This window comes from Rhineura floridana, chromosome 3 (genome assembly GCF_030035675.1).
Source record: "Rhineura floridana isolate rRhiFlo1 chromosome 3, rRhiFlo1.hap2, whole genome shotgun sequence".
Lineage (NCBI taxonomy): Eukaryota > Metazoa > Chordata > Lepidosauria > Squamata > Rhineuridae > Rhineura > Rhineura floridana.
In genome coordinates this window covers 199,292,222-199,317,490 of record NC_084482.1, presented here as the reverse complement: position 1 = coordinate 199,317,490, position 25,269 = coordinate 199,292,222, and the positions used below count along the sequence as shown (strand labels likewise).

Genomic DNA, 25,269 nt, shown 5'->3' with positions numbered 1-25,269 from the left:
ACCTTCTGGTGAAGGGTAGGTAATAAATAGCATCATCATCATATTTGTTTTTGTGATGAATAAAAAGTGACATTATTTAATGCTTCATTATGTATATTTTCAATTCACACTGACTAAAAGTACAACCAATAATGCTGGGAAAAACAGAAGGGAGTAGAAAAAGAGGAAGACCAAACAAGAGATGAATTGATTCCATGAAGGAAGCCACAGACCTGAACTTACAAGATCTGAACAGGGTGGTTTATGACAGATGCTCTTGGAGGTCGCTGATTCATAGGGTCGCCATAAGTCGTAATCGACTTGAAGGCACGTAACAACAAAAACCAATAGCTACTAGCCACAGCGGCTATGTCCTGCCCCCCATATGCATTTTTGGTTTAAAAGTGAGTTTTAGGACAGAGTCTAACACTTCCAACTGCAGGTGGAGATTCATACTTATGAGTGCTCCTCTATGTAACAAAAATAAGTCCCTGCAAATTGAAACTAGAATAGCATGGGGGAGGGGGAGAGAAGACTTAGGGGAGCACTTTCCTCCCCTGTCTGTATTTTGATGTGGCACACTCCACTCTGTCATCCCAGTATCAGAATTTACCTGCAGGAGCTCACTGGCTGGTTTCCGATGCTTGTCCTCCATCTCCTGGATGCTGCTTTCGAGAGAGGAGAGTTCTTTGGAGAGTCTAGCCAGGTGCTCATCCCTTTTCCTTGCAATCTCCTTTGCCACCTCTTCCATCTGGGCCAGGAGAAGCTTCTCTTGTTCTTCCAGAAACTGGCGCAGCCGTCTAAACGCAGCCATCATCCTTTCCCTCTCTGCATCAGTTTGCTCCTTCAACAAGTAAATGGAAAGAACAGAACAGCAGGCCAATATCAGGAATACAGTTCGACTTTGCAGCCTCAAGAGATCAGTTATGAGAATTCCCATGGAAGAGTACTTGTGGCATTTCAGAGAGATCACATCAATATTTAGCACGGAAAGAGCTTCAGAAAAACTTAACAAGCCCTCCCCCTCCTCTTAGAATAGTCCTTGATTAACATTTTCTGAGGGAAATCAACCCATTCCAAACAGTTCACTTGAAAAACACTGTACAGTATCTCTTTCTACATTTCATATCCACTTTCCCCAGATATTGATTCTAGGCTGTAGTACTTTTTTGGTTCGAAGTAATACTGATGCTTACAAGCAGGTTTTGGCTTTCCTTTTCAGTATCTGCTTTGAATGTCAGGATTTTCTCTCTCTCCTTCCTCAGATTGTCTAGGCAGCTGCTGATCCAATTCTGAAGAGGAAACAAAATCCCATTCTGATTCCTTTTTAGGCATTTTGGTATACATTTAAGAGGCAAGCTAAACAACAACCTTGCTCCCCGCCCTCCATTCCAGTGTGTTTTAGGGAATCTCCCAAGGGCCTTCTTCATCCCATTGTAGCATACAAGCAGATCAAATAGGCTACCAGACTCAGTATTGGTCTAACACCCCTTTGAGAGAGGGCAGAGAAGGGACTCTCACCCTCCAACTTCAAGCCCAAATGCTGGAGAACTGTCCAATGTTGAAGCAGAGAAATGTGCGGTTTGGGGGTTGTATCCTAGGCTTGTCCCACTCAGAGTAGACCCATTGAGGTTAATGGATGTGACTAACTTCGCTTCATTAATTTTGATGGGTCCACTCTGAGTAGAACTTAGTTGCACGCAACACCTAGTTTATTTTCCTCTCCACGTGACATGAGGCATAATCATGGACACCTATCATATCCCCAGGTTAGTCACCTTTTCCTCCCTAAACTGAAAAGCCCCAAATGTTGTCACTTTCCCTCATAAGGGAGTTGCTCCAGCCGACATGCAGGGAAACAGCGGAGCCGGGTCTTGCATGTGTGTCCAGTCCCCTTAACACTTTTAACCCTCATGTGTTCAGGCAAACACCTGAAGATGGCTATCGTTATGCAGCAACCCACTGTCCACATGTCTGGGAGTAAGCCCCATTGAACACAGTGGGGCTTACTTCTAAGTAAACATGCACAGGATTTTGCTGTTCATTCATTCCAGGAAAATATACATGACCCTGGACTATTTCCCCACCTCCTCCTCCCGCAGCTCTAACACAGACATGAGGAAAACCCTCCTGGGTCAGGCCAAGGATCCACTTAGTGAGTCTAACATTAAGTTCTTCAACCATGGCCAGCCACATGACTCTAGGAAGCCCATAAGCAGCAGGCAATGAAGGCAACAGGCCTCCCCCATCATTTGTCACTAAGTCTATGGATCTAAATGTATATGGGCCAGTCACAATCCCTTGGTCTAAAGCACCTCACAGGATTGTTGTTAGGATACAATGGAGGAGACAAACCACGTACGTTGCCTCGAGCTCCTTGGAGGAAAGACAGGACATAAATGAATTACATTAAAATCATAAGTTAGAAACATTTCTCTCTCCACTTTTCTCACACTATTAATAAATGTCGCATGTCACCTCAATCTGCTTAATAGACTTTTTTTGTAAAAAAAAATCCTCAATCGCTTTACCTTTTCCTTGGGGGAAGGTGTCATTTGGCTGCTTTTTTCTATATGAGATAATTTTTGCATGTATTAAATGAGATTTCATTTGGTATAGTCAAAGTCCAAAGAAGTGGACATTTTATTGGTTTTAAATTTGAAACAAAAATGTGTGCACTCCAGTAGATGGACAAAAAAAATTTTTTTTATTGACCAGGGTTTCAGAATTTGACTTCTGTGATACTGCACAGAACCTCTTGCTGGAGAATTCCTTTTTGGCAAAGGGTGGGGGGAGGATGTAGTACCATATTTTGTTGCAGTTCCCACATATCCATAACTATTCTTCCTCTCACCCCCATCAAGTTCCAGAACGATTTCCTACCTTGTACTCCTGGGAAGCCTCTTCCAGAGGAATCACCTTGTGATTTTCATGTTCCTTGGATTTGTCGCAAACGACACAGATCGGGGTTCTGTGGTCTTTACAGAAGAGTTTCAGGGGCTCCTGGTGCTTCTCGCAGATTCTTCCCTTTCCTTCTACCCGTTTTTCCTCTTGAAGGCCGAGTTTCTTCTTGGCTATAAGTATTTCTACAACATTCGCCAGCGGCCGATTCCGGATGAGGTTCCTGTGTGGAACCCTTTCCCTGCACTGAGGGCAGGAAGCCTCTGCCTCGGATTTCTCCCAGCACTGGCTCAGGCAGGCTCGGCAGAAGTTGTGTCCACACTCCGGGATGATCACTGGATCCCGGAAATACTCCAGGCAGATGGGACAAGTGGCTTCCTCACAGAGATCCTGAACGGGACCCCCAGAAACAGCCATGGTGGCCTTTTCAGGAAGAGTTACTTTCGTTTTCTCTCTTCTCTGTAAGCAACTAGGCGTTTCCTTTGGAGGAATTTCAAAGGAGGCGACTTAGCGTCTCCGCTGTCGTGGAGATCGCTGAACCACGCCTCCTTCATATAGGATCGTTTTGAATGAATGGGCGTAGTTCGTGACTCCTAATGTAAGGAACGACTTTCCTATGAGAACTGGAGATACGCGAGTTTTCTATCAGTTTTAAGTCAACCTCAACTACTTTGAAAGCCAATGAATGAATCTGAGGCCCGCAAGCCCCTCCCACCCAATTACTTCTTCTACTTGCAGGCCGCAACGTACAGATGCAAAACGCCAAAGCGCATTATAGCCTAAAACTCCACTTCTGTGCATATTCCCGGTGCATCATTTTGACAAAAATGCCCAGCCACTGAGAATAAGTTATGTGCGAAAAGGTCGATGTTGGTAAATTTTTAATCTCTTCTGCAGGTCCAGTTTCTTTCCATCCCCACCCATCCCCTGATCTAATCTAATCTTCCGTCTGTCCAGAACTGTTTTATATGTTTTTACTTTTTTTTATATACAGCTGAAGTATTGTTTCATGGTTTATAAATATTATTAATAAATAAATAAAAAATTAGAAGTGTATTATACTCACTTCTGATGCTGGTACATCATTTTCTCTGCTACTCTTTCATACATGTGAAGTGTGGATTTGCCTCAATGTTGGTATATTTTAAATGCAAAAACTGATACAAAACAATTAAGAAAATTAAAAATCCTCCTCAAACGGGCCCTACAAGAACATCCAGCTTCATATTCTGGATTCCTGAGGATTCTGATTTGATTTGCCTGCATGTTAACTGTGCAGAAGGGTTCAAGGCTGAAGAAAGAGGAATTGTGTAGTCACGGGATTGTACTGAAATCTTTTGTGGGTGGCTATCCAGAAACCAAAGTCAGACAGTCTTGGGACAAAAGGTGAGAAGGGGGACATGGATCTTCACCTTGTAGTGGTGAGTGGGCTTGTGTGTTCCAATGAACCCTATGAGCGATGCCATTGGGAGTCATGTACTCCCAGCAGGGTCACCCATGGCGGTAAGGTCAAGGGAGGGGAACCAGACAAAGAATGATCCAAGAATGTCCTCAACGGCAGAACAGGCGGAGGATAACAATGTGTATGTTACAACGGCTGTGAAGGCGGATGAAGGCTGCAGCAGATAAAAGACTTCCAATCGTCATGGTATCCCATGCCATTGGATCAAAGCCTTTTTCTGTTAAGATTGTGTGTTGATTGTTGTGCACCAATCTCCCGACATAAAACAAATTCATGCACAGGCGTATGGCAATAGGGGCAGGACTGTGAAATCCGGAAGCCCCTAGTCATGGACCGGCACATGGGCGGTAGATACAGACTCAGTCATCCTGGCTCAAGGACCGAGGCAGTTGAGTAGTTTGCCAGCTGTATCCACGACTGAGCAGTCCTATTCAGGATCCACTCTGCTCACCCCATATGGGGAGGGGGCTAGAAAAGGTGCCCTAAACATAGTCTGCCTCATCTCTCTCCTTGACTGGATCACCACGTCCAGTGGGGTCACCACTTAGCGGTCGCAAAAGACAAATGAACTTTGGAACGTGGAATATATGGACATTGCTGGACAATACAGATAGTGAACGTCCTGAATGCAGGACTGCCATCATCGCAAGGGAGTTGAGACATTTTAATATTGACATAGCAGCACTCCAAGAAACTCGAAGAGCAGGAGAGGGACAATTGAAGGAAGAAAAAGGAGGTTACACCTTCTTCTGCAAAGGACTGCCTGAACAAGAACGACGAATACATGGAGTAGGCTTTGCTATTAAAAATTATCTTGTGAAGCTCTTGTCAGAAGTTCCTACTGGCATTAATGAATGACTTTCAACTCTCTGATTAAAACTCGCCAAAAACCAGCAGGCAACTATTCTAAGTGCTTATGCACCAACATTAGATGCTGATGAAGACATCAAGGAAAAATTTTATACCCATCTGGACACCATCTTATCAGAGATACCTAAGGAGGCTAAAATTATCCTCCTGGGCTATTTCAATGCAAGAGTTGGGCGTGATTTTGATTTATGGCTAGAAACCATTGGGAAAGAAGGAGTTGGCAATAGCAACCTGAATGGCATTCTACTTCTGACTGAATGTGCAGAGCATAATCTTGTTATTACAAACACACTCTTTCGCCAGAAAGATAAATTGAAAACATCATGGAAGCACCCTCGGTCGAAGCACTGGCATCTCCTGGATTACATAATTGTCTGTGCCAGAGATCATTGTGATGTACTCCTCACTAGGGCCTTGACGAGTGCCGATGACTGCTGGACAGATCACCGATTAATTCGATCCACTGTGGCCATTAAAATTGTTCCTCAACATAGGCTCCAAGGCAGAGCTTGGAAGATTACTTTTAAAAAGTAATCAGTTACAGTTACAGTTACATGGCCCAAAAAGTAGTAATTACCGTTACAATTACAATTGCTCTGAAAGTAACTGATTACTTTACTTTTTCTCAAAAGTAATCACTACAGTTACATTTCAGTTACTTTTTTAAAAAAAGTCTACAAGGTGCTGGCCTTGGCTGCTGCACATCTAAATAGCCTAAAACAACATTAAAAATAAACACACACACATACAGATGGAGTAGAATAATTCTTTTTATAGCAATGGTGGTCTCTCCACTGGTAAGGGAGGGAGGCAGAGGCCACTACTCAGATCTTTGCATGTAAAATCAAGTGCAACCCCCCCCCCACTCAGCCAGCAAGCATAATCTCTCTCACTTAACCACCTGCTGGACCCTGCCCTGCCACCAACTAAGGGAGACTCACCCAAGCAAACATTTCCCCTGAGATGCAAAAATGTTAAAACACTGCAAATGCAGCACAGTAGCCAGAGAGGGTGGTGGAGGCCACTTTGTGTACCAAGTGCAAACACACACATGTCATCTTTCACTTCCACAGTTCTTTATCTCCATTCTGCTGCTGCCTCCTTCTCCTTTACCCATGTTCGTGCCCTCTGGCTCCTTTTCCCCTCCACTCCATTTTTTTAAACAATTGTTTTCTCCACTCCACCCTGTCTCATTCTGCACCTCCTCCCTTGTCGCCTCCTACCCGCCCACATACGATGATGATAATTAAAGTTAAAGAGTAAAGCACAAAAGCAGGACTACAGCTCAACGTCAAGAAGACTAAAATAATGACAACAGAAGATTTATGTAACTTTAAAGTTGACAATGAGGACACTGAACTTGTCAAGGATTATTATCAATACCTCGGCACAGTCATTAACCAAACTGGATATAATAGTCAAGAAATCAGAAGGCTAGGAGGGCAGCTATGAGAGAACTAGAAAATATCCTCAAACGCAAAGATGCATCACTGAACACAAAAGTCAGGATCATTCAGACCATGGTATTCCCAATCTCTAGGTATGGATGTGAAAGTTGGACAGTGAAAAAAGAGGATAAGAGAAACATCAACTCATTTGAAATGTGGTGTTGGAGGAGAGCTTTGCACATACCATGGAGTGCGAAAAAGACAAATAATTGGGTGTTAGAACAAATTAAACCAGAACTGTCACTAGAAACTAAAATGATGAAACTGAGGTTATCATACTTTGGACACATCATGATTCACTAGAAAAGACCATAATGCTGGGAAAAACAGAAGGGAGTGGGAAAAGAGGAAGACCAAACAAGAGATGGATTGATTCCATAAAGGAAGCCACAGACTTGAACTTACAAGATCTGAACAGGGTGGTTCATGACAGATGCTCTTGGAGGTCACTGATTCGTAGGGTCGCCATAAGTTGTAGTCAACTTGGAGACACATAACAACAACAAATAGCTCCCAAATAGCTCCCAAATGTGTCCCTTGCTTCTGATTGCATGGGACAAGAGAGTATGTGACCTATAGCTGTTCATTCACACAATATGCCACCATGGTTTAGCATTACATCTGAACATAACTACTCTGTCTTCAACAGCACCCAAACAAATTACTTCAAATGCCCATAAGCAAATCAGGATGTGCCAACCAGAAGTATACAGCCTCTGAATGTAGATTCCATTTAGCTATCATGTGCTTCATACACATAATCCTTCATAGATGCATCTTTTTTTTAAGCCATCCAAATTAGTGGCCATCCAGCCCTGAATTCCTTAACTTGATTGCATGTTGTACAAAAAGACACTTTATTTTCTTCCTACTTCTAACCAGAGATGTAGTCATCCAGGGTTGTGGGGGGGGTCATAGACCCCTAACTTTTTTGGGACCAGGGTCCCAGCCAGATTCCTATATATGTGTCAATCAGCATGAAAGGGGGGCACATTAGCCACTGAATCGAGTCATTGTCCTTTTATGATGATTGGAGCCAACAGAGTGAAAGAAAGTGAGCCAGGCCCTGAGAAGACTCTTCTCAATGGCTAACATGCAGCCCCCCCTTATTAGCTCCAAGTGACATCTATTGTAGTGAAGTGCGGACTTGGAGATGACAAGGAGAACAAGGAAGATGAGAGAAGATGGAAAGTGGGCATAGCTGTGAGAGGGCATGGAGTCGCTATTATGAAGAGACCCTGCACTTTTGAATTTGCCACTATTTGCTAAGACTCAGGCCACATTCACACCAGACATTTAATTCACTATTAAACTGCTACATCAGACAATAATTTGCATTAATTAACTTATTTTGTAGAACCCAAACTTTCTTGTAGACCTGTAGGAGTTTCATAGGCACTAATGCAGGGGCCTAGTGGGTAATCCAGCCCTGCACACAAGTATGCCACAATGCTGCTGGAGGAGCCCCGTTGGATCAGAGTAAAGTCCCTTCATATCACAAGCTATATGGCTGTGTGTACCATTTGCTGGGAATCACAAGTGGGGACAGCGCTGCTGCACTCGGGTCCTGCTTGTGGGCTTCCCACAGGCATCTTGGTGGTCACTGTGCAAACAAGATGCTGGACTAAATGGGCCTTTGGCTGATCCAGCAGGGCTCTCCTTATATTCTTCAAACCCAGCATCCAACCCTGGCCAGTCAAACGCATCCTGTAAGCTCACAACCAGACAGCAAGGCAATAGACCAGGGGTTTCCAAACTCACCACCACCACTACTTGAACATTACTGAGGGAGACCACTTAATGACTTTTTTTCCCTGCTGAAGCAATTGAATGCTTTTTAATTGCATCAAGATGAAACGTCTTATAAAAGATTATACAAAATAAGAATAATCTTTTATAAAAGATAATAATGCTTGGGAAAATAGCAGGGAGTAGAAAAAGAGGAAGGCCAAACAAGACATGGATTGATTCCATAAAGGAAGCCATATGATTCCATAAAGGCATCCCTACCAAGATCCTGCTGTGCGTGCTTCTTGGATGTTCTGGACCTCGTCCCGGCTATCTACAGCAAGATAAAGGTGGAGGGACAGGCACATCAGCGCTGAGAATTGTTCAGCCCACAGCCGCCACCCCTCTCTCTGAGGTTATGCAGCCCATTGCTCTCTCTGCCCCCCCTCATTTATTTATTGCTACATTTATTGTAGCATGATGAACAGAGACCCCCTGTTTTAGAGTCACAGAGAGGCCAAAAGGCCAAGAACAGGACTCTTGTTTTTCCTGCAAGACACTAACACACATTATTACTTTAAGTTCAGTCAGCATGCGTGTGGTTACATTTAAATGATCTTCAACGTGTTCTAGTTACTCTCACTTTGTATATTTTGGTCCTAAACCTGCCTAACTACCCTTCTGAAAACACATCCACCCCTCACCTTCTTCAGCCCAAAACCCCATACAGTACACTCCTAACTGTCACACAGCCGCTCAGCCAATCACAACACAGCATTCCTCAACATTCCATCATGAGCACTCCCCCTCAACTCACTCTACTTACCATATTTAACCTACAAAACCAGCACTTACCATATATACTGTACAAACATTACAGGGGCATCACAGGAACCCTGTCTGCAAGCTCAAAAAAGTTCATGACCCCCTCCCATGCTAATTGTAATTTTAGTCTCTTTTAATTGAAAAAGGGTGTGTGGCAAAAATCACATCTCCAAATATCCCTTTCCATAATAAGCTCCCTGCAGACAGAGAGGTGTTGCTTTCTTTTCTTAATGCAAGGGTCCAATCAAATTGTTATCTCCCCCCCCCCACTGTCTGAAGATGTACTGACCTGTCTCCCAACACCACTGGGTTACAGTGTTGGACTAAGAACGAGGTTCAAATCCCCACCCAGCCATGAAGTCCACTGGGTGACCTTGGACCTGTCACGGTTTCTCAGCCTGACCTATCTCACAAGGTTGATGAAAGGATAACATGGAAAGGAGGGGGAAACCATGTGAATCACCTAGAGCAACTGGAGGAAAGGTGGGATATAAATGCAATAATAGTTAAATAAATAAATACATTTAAGCTGCAGTATGTGGACCCCTGTCTCAGCCAACCTGCTGAGCTTTTTAAAAATCATCATCATCATCATCATCATCAAGAAGCAGAAATGTGGTAGTAGTGGGGATGCTAGACTGTGAAGACAAAAGGGTGGATTGGGGAGGAGGGCTAGTGCTTTTAGGCCTTGGGATTATTATCCGAACTGATGACTTGGTTAGCGTGCACTTAGGGAATGGGAAGGGAGCAGAAGACAGATCAGCACACACACACACACGCACACAAACACACCTGCCCCTCCTGCAAGCATCTGTCGGTGTGCATGCATTTGGGCATGTGGGAGGGGAGACTCAAGTGCCACAGCATCTTGGAGAGAGAGATTGGGAGGGTGGAGTGTAGGTGGAAGAAAGGGGGGATGCTGGCACACACACTTAGCCTCAGAGATGAGGGGACAAGCAAGTCCTGAGGTTTCTCACTGCTCCTTGGCTCTGTCTGGGCCAAAGGTGAGATCTGGGTGGCCTCATGAATAAGAATAATTGTTTTAAGCAGCGAAGCAGGAACCAAGAAAGGCAGGCAGGCTGGCTGCCTGGAAGGAAAGAAGAAAGCGGCTTTTCTTTGCAGCCTTGCTTCTTTTTGCTTCACGAAAAGACCTCTCCTCTCATTCTGAGCAAGGGTGTCGTCAGCAGTGGCAGTACGAGGAGACAGGAGTTGGCAATAGTAATCCCCTCTTCTTCCTGGTAGCTCCATCCTCAGGCTTCTTCGATGTCTGCCATGTGTTTTACAGGCAGATGCCTGCCCTCGGCGTGCCTGAAAGACGCTCTGCAGCTTCAGTAAAAGTCCTTTGTCTCATTTGGAGCAAGGGGGAGGTGATGTCTGACACAATCAACACAATAAGCGCACTGTTGTATGTGCCGGGGATGGATATACCCAGTGGCTTTTATCTGTGGATCCTGAAACCCCCACCTGAAATAGCAGCTCCTATCAGGTGGGGGTGGGTAGGCCCAATTTGGTGAGGCACAGCCATCGGACACTCACAAACTGGCATTTGGTTAATGGCGAGAAACCTTGGTGTATGAAAGAAATGCCCAGTAGGTCTTAGTTTTGAATAGGTCTGAATATCTCTCATGGGCAAGGCCCCTTTGCAGGAGGGGCCTTAAGGAAAAGGGCAGCACTCTTTGCCCTTTGGTGGATCTTGATATTAACACTGTCCTTGCCAATTGGTAAGGCCCAGCGTGATTTGTTGCCCTTGGCCACAGCTGTGAATTCATCCACCTGCAAATTGCCAAAAAATGCTGCTCTAAACAGGATTCCGACCAGCACCCTGATGTGGCTTGACCTGCCAGGCATGACAGGAGGGAGTATGTGATTGGTCTCCTACAATCCTGCCAAGGCAGGTTTGTTATCTCCAGCACCCTTCAGTCGTGAAAGAGATAGTGGGGGTCAGAAAAGCCCTGGGTGTTGCTGAAAAATAAAATTGCAGCCAGGTGTATATCAAGAGTCTTAAGTGCCAGGCCTTGTGTCCTGAGTTCGGACAAGTAGCAGCATACCAGCGCTTCCAATGCGGGTCATGCTCCTGGGAAATCCTGGGCCCTGGAAAACCTACAGAAGGACTCCCTCTCTATAGCATAGGAGCAGAACATGGATGTGCAACTGAATGTAATACTACCTGCATGATGAATTTGTTCCAAGTTTTCACAGGCCCTCCGACAGTGGTTTTGGGGCGATGCATGCCCTGGTGCTAAGCCTCAAAACCCCTCCTCCTGAAAGCGGCAGTGTGTCAGCAATGTTTTTTGTATTTGCAGTGCAACAGGCTGAAAAGGGATATTAGCTCCCAAGCATGTTGTTGTTGTTATGTGCCTCCAAGTCGACTACGACTTATGGTGACCCTATGAATCAGTGACCTCCAAGAGCATCTCTCATGAACCACCCTATTCAGATCTTGTAAGTTCAGGTCTGTGGCTTCCTTTATGGAATCAATCCATCTCTTGTTTGGCCTTCCTCTTTTTCTACTCCCTGCTGTTTTTCCAAGCATTATTATCTTTTCTAATGAATCATGTCTTCTCATTATGTGTCCAAAGTATGATAACCTCAGCTTCATCATTTTAGCTTCTAGTGAGAGTTCTGGTTTAATTTGTTCTAACACCCAATTATTTGTCTTTTTTGCAGTCCGTGGTACCCACAAAGCTCTCCTGCAACACCACATTTCAAATGATTTTTCTCTTATCCGTTTTTTTCACTGTCCAACTTTCATATCCATACATAGAGATCGGAAATACCATGGTCTGAATGATCCTGACTTTAGTGTTCAGTGATACATCTTTACATTTGAGGACCTTTTCTAGTTCTCTCACAGTTGCCCTCCCCAGTCCTAGCCTTCTTCTGATTTCTTGATTGTTGTCTCCAGTTTGGTTAATGATTGTGCCAAGGTATTGATCAGTGTCCTCATTGTCAACTTTAAAGTTGCATAAATCTTCTGTTGTCATTACTTTAGTCTTCTTGACATTCAGCTGTAGTCCTGCTTTTGTGCTTTCCTCTTTAACTTTCATCAGCATCTGTTTCAAATCATTACTGGTTTCTGCTAGTAGTATGGTATCGTATGCGTATCTTAAATTATTGATGTTTCTCCCTCCAATTTTCACACCTCCTTCATCTTGGCACAAATTCCCTTACCAGGCATCTGACCCACTCAGTGCACAAAGACTGTTTGTCAGTGATCCTGACAACCGCCTACTCGTCACACCAAAACCATACTTTCCTATTCTCAAAAGCCTCCCTCCAAATGAACAGAGCCACCAAGATGGGAAAGAACTCAAGGAAGATAAGGTGCTGGCTGGGTGATCCCAATGGCTGCCTAGGACTAGGGCCAGTGCTTGGTGCACAAGTGGCCCTCGAAATATACTCCAAAGCCCAAGCTACCGGAAGCGTCAGGCTGGACCTGACATCCTGAAACCATGTCCATCCTGTCCTGGCAGAGGGAGACCCCATTACAGGTTGATAGGAAAGTCAACTAGACCTCTAGATCCTGCTTTTTCGTTGTGCTGGGATGTAACCTGAGACATGTTGTGTAGTATCTCTCGGGGTTCTTGCCATTCCTGAGGCTCAGTTCTGTGTCAGCCCCAGTTGTACACTGAGCTCTCATCCCACCCACTCCTGTCTTCCTAGGAATGGTCTCCTTGCATGGCTGCTCTTTTCTTAGGAGACATCTGTGATGTTCCTGTAGGTTAAGCATCTGTAAATATGGTAAGTGCGGGTCTATTAGGTGATGTATGGTAATTGACTGAGAGAGAAAGGGGGAGTACATGGGTGAGAAGCTGCAGTATGCTGGATGATGATTGGCTGAGTGGTTGGCTGGCTGAAGGTATAAATGGAGGTTTGTGAGTGATGAGGGCAGGAGAAGTTGTTGAGTTGGTTGGAGTGAGGTCGTTTGGTGAGGGTTGGTTGGCAGAGTTCTGAGGGAAGTTTGGATTGTATTTGGCTGATATTTAAATATATATAGGAACAGAAACATAAAGAGTGGCCATATATGAAACCATACGCTTGTGAAACATTCCTTAAGTAATCTTGTTATTTCTAATATTAAATAAATACTTATTTGGTTTACCAAAGGCCTGATCCTTGGCTGGGGAATATACAGACCAGAAGAGAGGGCAAGATAATTCCCAAGGCTGAACAGAAACTGTATCTAATGGTGGCAGCGGTGAAGGGAGATATTGTGACAAGTCAAGTATCCAGAGCAACCCAGAGTTGTTTGCTTTATATATAAAGATACAAGGGGGTTGGGAACAGCATAGGCACATAGTCACAAAGTAACAAGCAATAGAGAGGCTTAGGCAAAGTCTCTGGGAGTATTGGTTACAGGAAGTGACTGGTGGTGCTGCCTAGCAGTGGGATCTAGTGAGATCCGTGCTAGAGCGGAGTGGAGAAACCATATAAAGGACGGTCCTGACTGGTGATGTCCCTGGTGGTGCCTAGTGAAAGGCAGTAGCCACAAGCAGGTGAGAACCTGACAGGGAGAACCAGGGAAGGACGTCACACCATCATCTGCTTAAAAGAAATGGTAGAGATGGGGAGTGAGACAACCAACCCAAGTTGCCTCAGTAAAGTTTGTGGACAAGGCTCTTGCAGGATAATAGCACTCCAGCGGCTGAGCCACCTCCTTGGACTGTCCCCCGGCTTCAGCTTTCAGAGGCTGGGGGAAGCACTCAAAATGGTGGATACCACCAGGATGTTGAGATTCTGCCCCCCCCCCGCCTGGGTGGGTCACATGCATCCTAAACCGGGCAGCTTGAGGCCACTGGCCAGACCAGTGCTAACAGGGGGGAAGGTGCTCTCAGGGTTAAATCCCCCCCCCAGTCTGGTCACTGCCCTGCCTTGCCTGGCAGTTGCCTGCCAAACCAGAAATAATCAGGAGCGATGTAAGTCTGCCTCAGGTACCCCATAGTGCCAATAGCAACCTTGCAGTTGTTGATTCAGATTGCCTTCCAAGCTTCGATCTTCAGAAACTCAACAAGCTGCTTTTAAGCAGGCCACCACTTCGTCCCATCCCCAGAGGTCTCACAAAATGGAAATGGACTGCCTTCAAGTCGATCCCGACTTATGGCAATCATATGAATAGGGTTTTCATGTGACCTCATGAAATCTCAAGGGAAGACGAGCCTTCCCCCAGAGAGGAACCAGCTGCGCTGCCCCACAGAATGGCCCGCAGGGGGTGTGCCAAACCATAAGCTGGAGTGATGACTCTGAAATGTCAAAAGTGCCCTTCCTAGGGAATTCTTATAACTGATCTCTTGTTGCTGCAAAGTCAGATTACATTTATTCCTGATATTGTCCTGCTGTTCTGCTCTTTCCATTAACAGAAGCACAGAGGGAAAAGATAGAGGCTGCATACAGAAAACGATGTCAGTTTCCGGAAGAACAAGAGAAGCTTCTGCTGGTCCAGATGAAAGAGGTGGAGAAGGAGATTGCAAAGGAAAGTGATGAGCACCTGGCTAGACTCTCCAAAGCACTCTCCTCTCTTGAAAGAATCATCTGGGAGATGATGGAGAAGCATCAGCAGCCAGAATGTACACTCCTGCACTTGAGGCCTGGTCCTGGAGTGACAGAGTGTAGTGTACCATTTCAAAGTACAGAGGAATACCAGTTTTGAATCCTTCCCACTTAGCAACAATAACAAACAATAACAAATAACTTAACAACAATAACAAAAACTGAAGAAGAAAGAAGCCAAGTAGCACATCGGGGAGAAAGGATATACCCTTGTACCTCCTCCCCACAGTAGTATCCTAGTTTTTAACTTGCAGATTTTATTGTTATATCGCTACTGTTATTGTAGGGGCGCATCTATAAGCGTGATTCCCCACCTGCAGACTTACATGACACTCCATCCTGATAGTCTTCAACCTTTTCCAGCCCAGGACCCACCTTTAAACTAAACCGGCATTTGGGGACCCATTTCTTAATTTTTTATGATATTTTTGTAGGGTGGTAAGTGCTGCTCTTGCAACCCACCTTAGATAAGGCTGGAAGTGGGTCTGGACCCACCAGTTGAAGACCCATCTTTTTTGTGTGTGGCTTGAGCCCAGGCTGCTTTCCAGGGTGAGGCTGAATTCAGACCTTTGTGTGCCCCATTCATGTATAGGAGAAAGGGGCACAGTTTAAGGTGCTGATAAAGAGGCCTGTTTGCCATCCCTCAGCCCAGCCTGTCCTACTTCGCAGGGTTGCTGTGTTGATAAAATGGGAGAGCAACCTGGAGGCAGGGTTATGTGGAATGTATGAGGGTCTTATACTTTTGAGTCTGAAATAACACAAGAGCAACAGAAAACAAAATCTTTAATAGAATTAAACACTGCAAAACATGAAACGCATCCTCAAATACATTGGCATATTGTACAAAATATGTTTTTTCAAACTCTTTAGATGGATCTGCCTATTAACTATAGTTCATCTCAGAGAAAATAATCGTACAAATGGAATGTACCACCACCACCCCTGGAATTCCTTATAATGCCTCTGCTCTTTCCTTGGAACTCCTACAGCAGGCTCTTCATTTTTCGACAAAATGTTATACAAGCAAATGGGTCACGTCAAAGATTTTGCTTAGAATACCACATTAGCTTCCCTGAGTAGCAGTGAAAAACAGTGGATTGCTTTATTTATTTATTTATTGAATTTCTTAGTCTCCCATCTGGCTGGCTATCCAGCCACTCTGGGCGACGTACAAAATAAACATACAGATACAATAAGCATTAAAAATCTGGTATCTAGTGGAGGTCTTGGGGAGATATGATAGCACTCTGCAAGTATTTGAAAGGTTGTCACACAGAGGAGGGCAGGATCTCTTCTCGATCATCCCATAGTGCAAGACACTGAATAATGGGCTGAAGTCACAAGAAGCCAGATTTCAATTGAACATCAGGAAAAACTTCCTAATTGCTAGTGCAGTATGACAGTGGAACCAATTACCAAGGGAGATAGTGGGCTCTCCAACACTGGAGACATTCAAGAGGCAGCTGGACAGCCACCTGTTGAGTATGTTTGTATTGAGATTCCTGCATTGAACTCAATGGCCTTATAGGTGCCCTCCAACTTATAGGTGCCTTCGGTGAAAAGGGAAACTGAGAGCAGGATTGAGGTGGAGGGTGGATGGAGCAATGGCCATTCAGAATTCTGATTTTATTATTCAGAATAGATGTGGTGATTGTCTGCAGAAAGCTACAAGGCAGACTTGACATACATCAAAACCAGAACTTTTATGTTTCCTTTTTTCCATCTTTGCTCCTGTACCAACTCACATACTTGACTCCTGACTGAAACATGGGGGAGGGACAATAGGCAAGTTTCCTAACTAACGCAAGGGCCAGCCAATCAGGGCTGTGTGCAGCTCTGGCTTGAGAAGGCAGAAGTTGGATCCTGACTAGGGGTGGAAAGAGCTGTCCATTTCGATTCTCTCAGTTTCTCACTTTCCCAAACTTAAATTTGTTTCTCCAGGCTTTTGCAGCGATTTGCGATTTATTTATTTTTTAAAATCCTCATAAAAATTCCTTATGAAAATTATTTAGCATATTAGTGCAGATTTCTCCTAACACATTGTTGTATGCAGTTTTGACTAACATACACACTTTACAAGGGATTTCTCCTAACAGAAGGCATTTTTGTATGTTATTTTCACTAATATCTTCATTTTTATACACATTGTCCTCTAATATATACATTTGTGCAAACATTGTTTGCTTGGAGAGCTGCATCGCAAAATGCGGATCAGTGCAAATTTGGAAGGATGGCCGTGTTTCAGCCCTCATTTTGTTTCAGAAAGTGCAAATTTGATAAATTTGGCTTGAAATATGAAGTGAATCTAATTTCTCCCACATCCCTAATTGTGACTGACCCAAGGGCCAGTCAATCACTTTTCTGCAAATATGGCTTCCCTTAAGTACCAATGACCTCAATCCTGAGAAGGCTGTATTCTTGCAAGGAATTTAAGTGCATCATATCTCTCCCCACCCTTAGGCAGAGAGTGTCAGTTGGCCTTTGTTGAATACAAAAAACAAGGGCTGAAGGGTCTCTCTGGAGAATGAGGCTGCTGAGTAGGCAAAGATCAGGGCTCCTCTATCAGCATCATAAAAGGCCACCCGGCCCCCTTCATAGTTCAGAGTCACTCGGATCCTCTTGGGCTCCTCACTCAGGGACAGAGGAGGGTAATTGGAGTAATTAGAGGCCCTGTATTTACCTCCCCACTTCCCCAGATCCCAGACCCCTTCCTCAGGACCCAAGTCACCATCACCCTTTCTCCTCACAGAGTTTCTTGCAACCCCCATACCCAATTCCTCCTCACTCCCCACAACGACATCCCAAAAATGTCTGCCTGCTGTGAACCCCTCATGTCCCAGCACAGCGGGATATGAGACAAATCTCTGAGGATTGTCGGGCAGATCTTGAGGTGTTTCCCCACATCTCACACTTTTACGATCCTCAGACAGGACAAGCAGGGCAAAGGCTGTGTCTGGATCCAAAGTTACATTTGCTGTGGGGGCAGATGAGGAAAGAGAAGACAAATGGCATTAGCTGGGAGATTGGCTGACACTTAAGATGCACTGCAGTGATAGCACTGCCTCTCAAATGAACAGGGATTTCATCAGTGCACATGGGATTGGGATGCTCTCTCCTTTATAATAATAATACTTTATACTGTGTTCAACTATTCAAAGCACTTGACATGAATTATCTGGTGCTGATCTTTGCAACGACCCTGTAAGGCAAGTAAGTTTTATTATCTTTTATTTCTTTATTTTTATAGTGTTGAAGAAAATTGATTTATGTTCTATCTATTATATGGATATGGATTGCTTTCTTTTGCTATGGATTGTTTTAGTTTACTGTTGTGACCCTGAGGTCCTAGAATGAAGGATAGGATATAGGGATATTTTTATAAAAATAAATCATTAAATGAATTTAGTAAAGCCAACCCCAGTGAGAGGTAGAAATTGCCATCCCTACCAGTCACCTTCGATGTACGGCACACACACCCCGGCTCCCCGCATTGGATCAGTGATATGACTGGCCTTTCTCTTTACCACTCGCACACCTAGTAGGCAGGTGGTGGAAGCCCTGTCAGCATCATTAGATCCCAGCGTGAAACTCAGATCAGGCAGGGCCTGCTCTGCAGTGTTCACCCTTTATGGAATTTATTTGTTTGTTTGTTTGATTGATTGATTTATATTCCACCCTTCCTCCCAGGAGCCCAGTGCACCATTTCCCAAGAAAGTTAAGCAGGTGCCTTCTCCAATTTCTTTTAAAAGAGCTTTAAAGACACACTTATTAGTGGCCTTTGGAGATGAAAGTGTGAAGCTGGATGTTGGTTTGAGATCAGGCCATTTGTCTAGTGCTGGTTTTTGTGATTTTTTATTGTGATATGTAATAGGGTTATTGCTGTATTGATTGTTCTGCTATAATTTACTGATTGTACACATCTTTGTGAGGCGAATGTCCTAGAAAATTGGCATAGATGTTTCTTATTTAACCCCACAAAATTCTGCTTTATGCTTTCAGCTGCCCTTTTCCTACACCCCCATCTCTCCTGGGAATGTGGGCCTCCATCAGGCCTCAGAACAATTTACCTTTTTGCAACTGAAGTCCAGATATCAGCATCGCTGGAAAAGAAAAGGGAACAAAGACTTAACTTATGGCAAATCTGGTCACAACAATATGAGCTCAAAGCATTATAGCAGGCATTAGTTAGGGCAGAGACAAGACTCGAGCATCTGCCATTGTAGGAGGAAATGAATTCAAATCCCCATGCGGAGTAGGTCAGAAGGTGAGAATGTCACTGCCCTTGGGAGCAGGGCTTACTTTTAGCAGTGGGTTCTTCTGCCCTCAGCAACCCAGCCCCCATCTTCTTAAACTATCAAAACCTAATGACCTAGATGCAGTGTTGTGCAGGAGCTTTTTTGGAAAGGGAAGTGCTGTGATCTCCTCCCACAAAAAACATAGAATCATAGAATAGTAGAGTTGGAGGGGGCCTATAAGGCCATCAAGTCCAACCCCCCGCTCAATGCAGGAATCCAAATCAAAGCACTCCAGACAGATGGCTGTCCAGCTGCCTCTTGAATGCCTCCAGTGTCAGAGAGCCCACTACCTCTCTAGGTAATTGGTTCCATTGTCGTATTGCTTTAACAGTTAGGAAGTTTTTCCTGATGTTCAGTCAAAATCTGGCTTCCTGCAGCTTGAGCCCATTATTCCATGTCCTGCACTCTGGGACGATCAAGAAGAGATCCCGGCCCTCTATGTGACATCCTTTCATGTACTTGAAGAATGCTATCATATCTCCCCTCAGTCTTCTCTTCTCCAGGCTAATGGTTTATGTTATCTGAACTGGGGCCTGATTTGAGCACAATTTGAAGTTAGGCAATCTCGGACAGGATCTCAGGACTCAAGTCTGGGGATTTCAGGGACCATTCAAAAAGACATTCAAATCAATGGGAACTTTTGGTGAGAAAGACAGACATTGTACAGCGGGGGGGATCTCCAGCCTTTGGGCCCCATGTAACCTTCCTATCCACCCTGCTCCCCCATGTGTCTTATGGGACAGACCATGGAGTAGATCCATCTCTTCCTTGGGACTGCCATTGGAGGAGGAAGAGGCGATGGATTCCCTTCTGGATCTGTCTCATGTGGAGCCACAGGCACCAGAGCCTGCATCTCCTCCTCTGAACCTTTAAGAGACATCTCTGTCACCAGATGCCCTAACCCTGCCCCCCCCCATCCTGCCAGGAGGTTAGCCATGAGCGAATGTTCCCCTCGGGATGAAAAAAGTTTCCCCATCCTTGCTATATGCTGGGTGGACAGAAGGGGGCAGTCTTCAGCCTGTTTGTGTTGGGATTAGAGTCCAGCCTTTCCCAACTGGTGTGCCTACAGATGTTGTTGGACCACAACTCCCATCAGCCTCAGCCATTGGCAATGCTGGCTGAGGCTGATGGGAGTTGTGGTCCAACAACATCTGGAGGCACACTGGCTGGGAAAGGCTGGATTAGACAAAGGAGGGATGGAAACTGTTGCCATGCATGTGTCATCTGTAGGTTTGCCTGAATGCATCAGAACAGCCTTCATCATCCTAGTGCCCTCTAGCACCAGACGGAGCAGAGTCCTTTCCACAGTGAAATAAAATGGCTGTTTTTTTCAGTTGGCCCTCAGATATTCCATTTTTCTGGCCCTGCTAATACCACAAATGACCTGGAGCCTTTTTCAGTACGCTTCTAAACCTCCCGTATAAAATCCTTGCAGCTCTTCTTCATTACCTCTGAACTGCTTCATGACCCCCTCCAGAAAGGGACATATATCGCAGAAATCCCAGATCCTCCACTTCAGATCAGGGGGAAAAGCCACAGGAGGATCCTCAACATTCTCCTTTGCCTGAGACCTGGTGAGGAAGAACAAGGTCAACCTATCATCCCTCCAAGGCAAGGAGCTGTCAGAAAAGCCAGGTGCCTCATCCCAATATCAGTTAATCTCCACATCATGGATATATTATGGAGAGCTAAGATTAGGGTTTTTAAAAGCAGCGTCCAGATGACTTGTGGATCTGTAGGATCTATAGATACACTATAGATCCACAACACACACACACTTGTTTCTATAATATATGAAAAGACCTATACCAAAGACTTGTTTGAGGGTAAAGAAGATTTATGAAAATTAATTTGTTGAAAAATAAAATAAAAACAAGGTGCTTAGATTTTAGGACTACATCAGTTTTAAGTGAAGCATTTTAAGAGATTAGAGAGGAGAAGAAAACAACTCTGGGTATGTGAATTTTTAAAATTTAAGGAAGTGCAGAACACTTCAGAATGGCTTTCACAATGAAAACTAACTATATTTTCTAATTAAGTTGTTACATTTTAAAATGAAATAAAATATTGGAGAGGAGTATAATGTTTTCTAAATGTAGAACGTTTTCATAATTAATCATGAGTGCTTGAATTTTATATCATTAAGGTGTTGGACTACAACCTAGGAGACCAGGGTTCGAATCCCCACACAGCCACGGAGCTCACTGGGTGACCTTGGGCCAATCACTGCCTCTCAGCCTCAGAGGAAGGCAATGGTAAACCTCCTCTGAATACTGCTTACCATGAAAACCCTATTCATAATGTCGCCATAAGTCGGAATCGACTTGAAGGCAGTCCATTTACATTTTGTATATGTTGTAGTTGTCTGAGGAAGGACCTGTGTGTAAGAGCTTGACATGTGTTGAATGTTTAAAGATAAATTAAAGATATTTACAAACATCTTTGCGATGCCCCCCCCCTTTGTATACTGCAGAGTCAACAAACCCATCAGGGAAAGCAGAGCCTTCAAACGTGTGTAATGGATCGCCAGCAGGGGGAGGGGACAGGGAGGGAAACAGTTTCTTGGCTGTGATCCTTGGTGGGAGAAATAGCTACGAATCACGACAAAAGTGAGCCTGTATTTCTGTCTGTGATGTTTTGGAGTGGAAGATGGAGCTCTACATTCTCTCTGGAAACAGAGGGCAAGTTCTTCACATATTAAACAAGAGCTTTCCTAGTGTCATAAAAGGGAGGGAGATTTCAACCACTTACCTCTGCAAGAAGCTTCTAATATCCTGGAAGGGGAAACAGAATTCAGCAGAGCCATTTCTGTGCAGAACACTGGTCCATTTTATATATTATTATTAGAATTTTTACCTGCCCTTCACCTAAAGGTCCCAAGGTGGGTTAAAACAATTTTAAAATACATCATCATTTAAATGTTAAATGTAAATAGAAGGGCAGGGATGTCTAATAAATGGTCCTTTTCTCTTTTGGCCAAGCCACCCAAACACTTGGGAGATTCAAACTCCCATCCCCCATTTACGATTTTGCCCTGCCCTGTATTCTGCCTGAAGATTCACCTCTGACCATCCCTGTCATTATCTACCATGGAGCTTCTAGAACCAGTAGAGACTGGTGGCTGCGATGTCAGTGGGCCAGTGAATCTGCTCAGAATCTTGGACAGCTCCTTGAAAGTTTGAACTAAAACCTGGAGCGGATTCTCTGCCCCACTGACATTGGAGCCACCAGTCTCCACTGTCTAGAAGGCAGGGATGAAGAAGTCACCTCTCCTACACACACACCTTCACCAAAAATGTTGCTAAACTACAATTCCCATCATCCTTGGCCATTGGCCATGCTGGCTGGGCGGATGGGAGTTGGAGTCAACATCTTAAGGCCACAGGCTCCCCATCATTAACATACTGATACTCCAGCCTACTATTTAGGAAATAATCTTTTTTGCAAGTGCTTGCATTTCTTTTGTACAAATATGAGTTCCATATTGTTCTCCTTGTTTGGTCAAGATTTCCATCTTCTGAAATCTTTTCTCTCTCTAATAGCTTCTTTGACTCTGCTCATTAGCCACACTGTTCAAAGTTTCTCCCTGTTGAAGTCAAATGTGACTGTATTGGACTTCTGTGGCAATCGCCACTGCTTGCAATCCGTTCACCAGGGCTAACATCTGACACTCAGTCCTGGGTCACCTCTTCTGGGGCTGGTTCCACAGAAGCATCTGGATAAGCAGGTGTCAGATGTAGTGATGCCCACCAATCTGGATGGTTTTAAAGGGGGTTTACACCAGTTCATGGAGGATAAGGCTATCAGTGTCTACTTCCAGCGTTGGAGGTAGTATGCCTCGAAATACCAGTTGCTGGGAATTGCTCAGGTCTGGCTTGTGGCTTCCCAGAGGTAACTGGTTGGCCACTGTGATAACAGGATGTTGGACTAGATGAGCCTTTGGCTTGACCCAGCAGGGTTCTTCTCATGTTGTTATAACCTGAGGCCTAAAGCCTTTCACCCCTGGTGTGCTAATTATCTTCTTTCCAACAATAGCTTTATGTGGGGGATGATAGAAAAATGGCCTGCAGTTTGAAGTCATGCACTCTACTCTGTCACCTTGTGACCAGGTCTTACCTGCAGGAGTTCACTTGCTGGCTGCTGACACTTCCCCTCCATCTCCTCGATGACGCTTTCAAGAGAGGAGAGTTCCTCAGAGAGTCTGGCCAGGTGCTCATCCCTTTTCTTTGCAATCTCCGTCTCCACCTCTTCCATTTGGGCCAGCAGAAGCTTCTCTTGTTCTTCCAGAAACTGATGTAGTTGCCTGAACTCAGCCACCATCTTTTCTCTCTCTGCTTTTGTTTGCTTCTGAAACAAGAAGATGAAGAGCGGAGAACAGGTAGCCAACATGGGGGAAATACTCAAGATTTTGGAGCATCAATAGGTCAGCCACGAGAATTCCCTAGGAAGGGCACTCCTAAATCTCAACAGGGATCACATCAATACTCAGCAGGGAAAGAGCTTCCTAAACACTTTCAAGTACCCATCCTTAGAACGATCGTTCACAAACATTTCCTGTGGGGAAATGAGGGCAACCCAAATAAGAGCAGGGCTGCCTTGTGTGTGTTTTAAAGAACTTTTTTCTGCATTTCATGTTTTCCAAGATATTGCTTCTAGCCTATAGCACTTCTTCACTCTAGTATGTGCAATACTTACAAGCAGGCCTTGGCTTTCCTTTTCTGTGTCGACTTTGTAGGCCAGCATTTTCTGTCTCTTTTGCCACAAAGTTTCCAGGCTATTCCAGATTTGATCCTGAAGTGAAAGCATAATTTCCAATTTGTTTCATTTTTTAAAGTTCCTTTGTGTGTATTGCAGTCAAACGTGAGAGAGGTAAGCTGAATGAGATGCTTATTTATTTATTTATTACATTTATACTCTGCCTTTCTTTTTCATGAAACCGAAGGTGGCTTACATATGGCTCCTAGGAGGTCTCCCATCCAGGCACTGACCAGACCTGACCCTGCTTAGCTTCAGCAGGGAGCTGGCCTCATGTGCCTTCGGACCATAGCCTGGGACCTGGGATGCTTGCTCCTTGCACCACATTCCAGGGCCTTTATGGGGGTCTCCTGTGCCTTCTTATTCCATTATAGCATGGAATTGAACAAATGAATTGAACAGGTAACAAAGTCCAGCTGGTGGATGGGTTTAATACTCCTTGAGATGAGTCAGAGGAGGGGGTAGTAATGTCTTGGGAAGCAGCTGCATTCAAGCAAGACAGAACATCAGTACATAAAAGAGCCTCCTGGATCAGACCAAAAGCCCATCTAGTCCGGCATCCTGTTCTCACAGTGGCCAATCAGAGGCCCCAAAGGAAACCCACAGCCTGCGCAGGACCTGAGCGCAAGAGGACTCTCCCCACCTGCAATTCCCAGCATACTGCCCCCGTCACTGTAGGTACTACAGAGCCAACATGGCTAGCAGCTATTTACAACCTTATCCTCTTCCATGAATTTGTCTAATCCTCTTTTTAAAGTCACCCAAGCTGGTGGCCATCACTGCCTCCTGTGGGAGCAAATTTGACTCTGCGCTGTGTGAAGGAATACTTTGTCTTGAATCAACTTCAGGGGATGTCCCTGACTACTAGTATTATGAGAGAGGGGGAAGGACTTCCTTTCCACTTTCTCCACATCATGTATACTTTTATTCACCTCTGTCATGTTCCCACTTCGAATAGTAGAGTTGGAAGGAGCCTATAAGGCCATCTGGTCCAACCCCCTGCTCAATGCTGGAATCCAACTTAAAGCATACCTGAGAGGTGGCTGCCCAGCTGCCTTCATCAGCTGATGATGATGCTCACTCATCTTTTTCTAAACTAAAAAGTCCCATATGTTGTAACCTTTCCTCATACGATAGAAGTACGATAGAAATAATGGCAGTATTCCCTTTAAGCTAAGGAAGTGTTTCAAGAGGGTGAGCAAAGATCCAAGCCAGTGGCATCAGTCAGAGCAACAGCGTGCAACTCAAGTAGCAAAAACTGAGCAGGGGGAGAACCTGCCTTGTCCCCAACATCTTATCATCAGACTGAAAGAGAGCAGTTAAAAATGAAAACAAGAAAACTCACCCCAGTCATAGGCTGAATACACAGTGCATTTTAAATCCTCTGCCTTTTCTTTCAGTCTCAGTGCCCCTAACCAGATGCAAGCCCAGCTCATCAGCTACTGAATGACTGGATTCT

At 44.6% G+C, this 25,269-nt stretch overlaps 1 protein-coding gene across 1 annotated transcript in view; it reads right to left on the bottom strand.

Moving 5' to 3' along the window:
* LOC133378865 (uncharacterized) overlaps positions 1 to 25,269 on the bottom strand; it is a 38,734-nt gene that overhangs the window by 12,479 nt on the left and 986 nt on the right. Inside the window, exons 2-10 of the mRNA XM_061613479.1 lie at positions 23,751 to 23,846; positions 23,172 to 23,402; positions 21,807 to 21,829; positions 20,505 to 20,626; positions 18,828 to 18,860; positions 17,219 to 17,734; positions 2,863 to 3,386; positions 1,176 to 1,271; positions 593 to 823 (exon numbers count right to left, since the gene is read on the bottom strand). Of these exons, the coding sequence (XP_061469463.1) occupies positions 593 to 823; positions 1,176 to 1,271; positions 2,863 to 3,386; positions 17,219 to 17,734; positions 18,828 to 18,860; positions 20,505 to 20,626; positions 21,807 to 21,829; positions 23,172 to 23,402; positions 23,751 to 23,846 (1,872 nt within the window). The remainder of the gene's footprint in view (positions 1 to 592; positions 824 to 1,175; positions 1,272 to 2,862; positions 3,387 to 17,218; positions 17,735 to 18,827; positions 18,861 to 20,504; positions 20,627 to 21,806; positions 21,830 to 23,171; positions 23,403 to 23,750; positions 23,847 to 25,269) is intronic.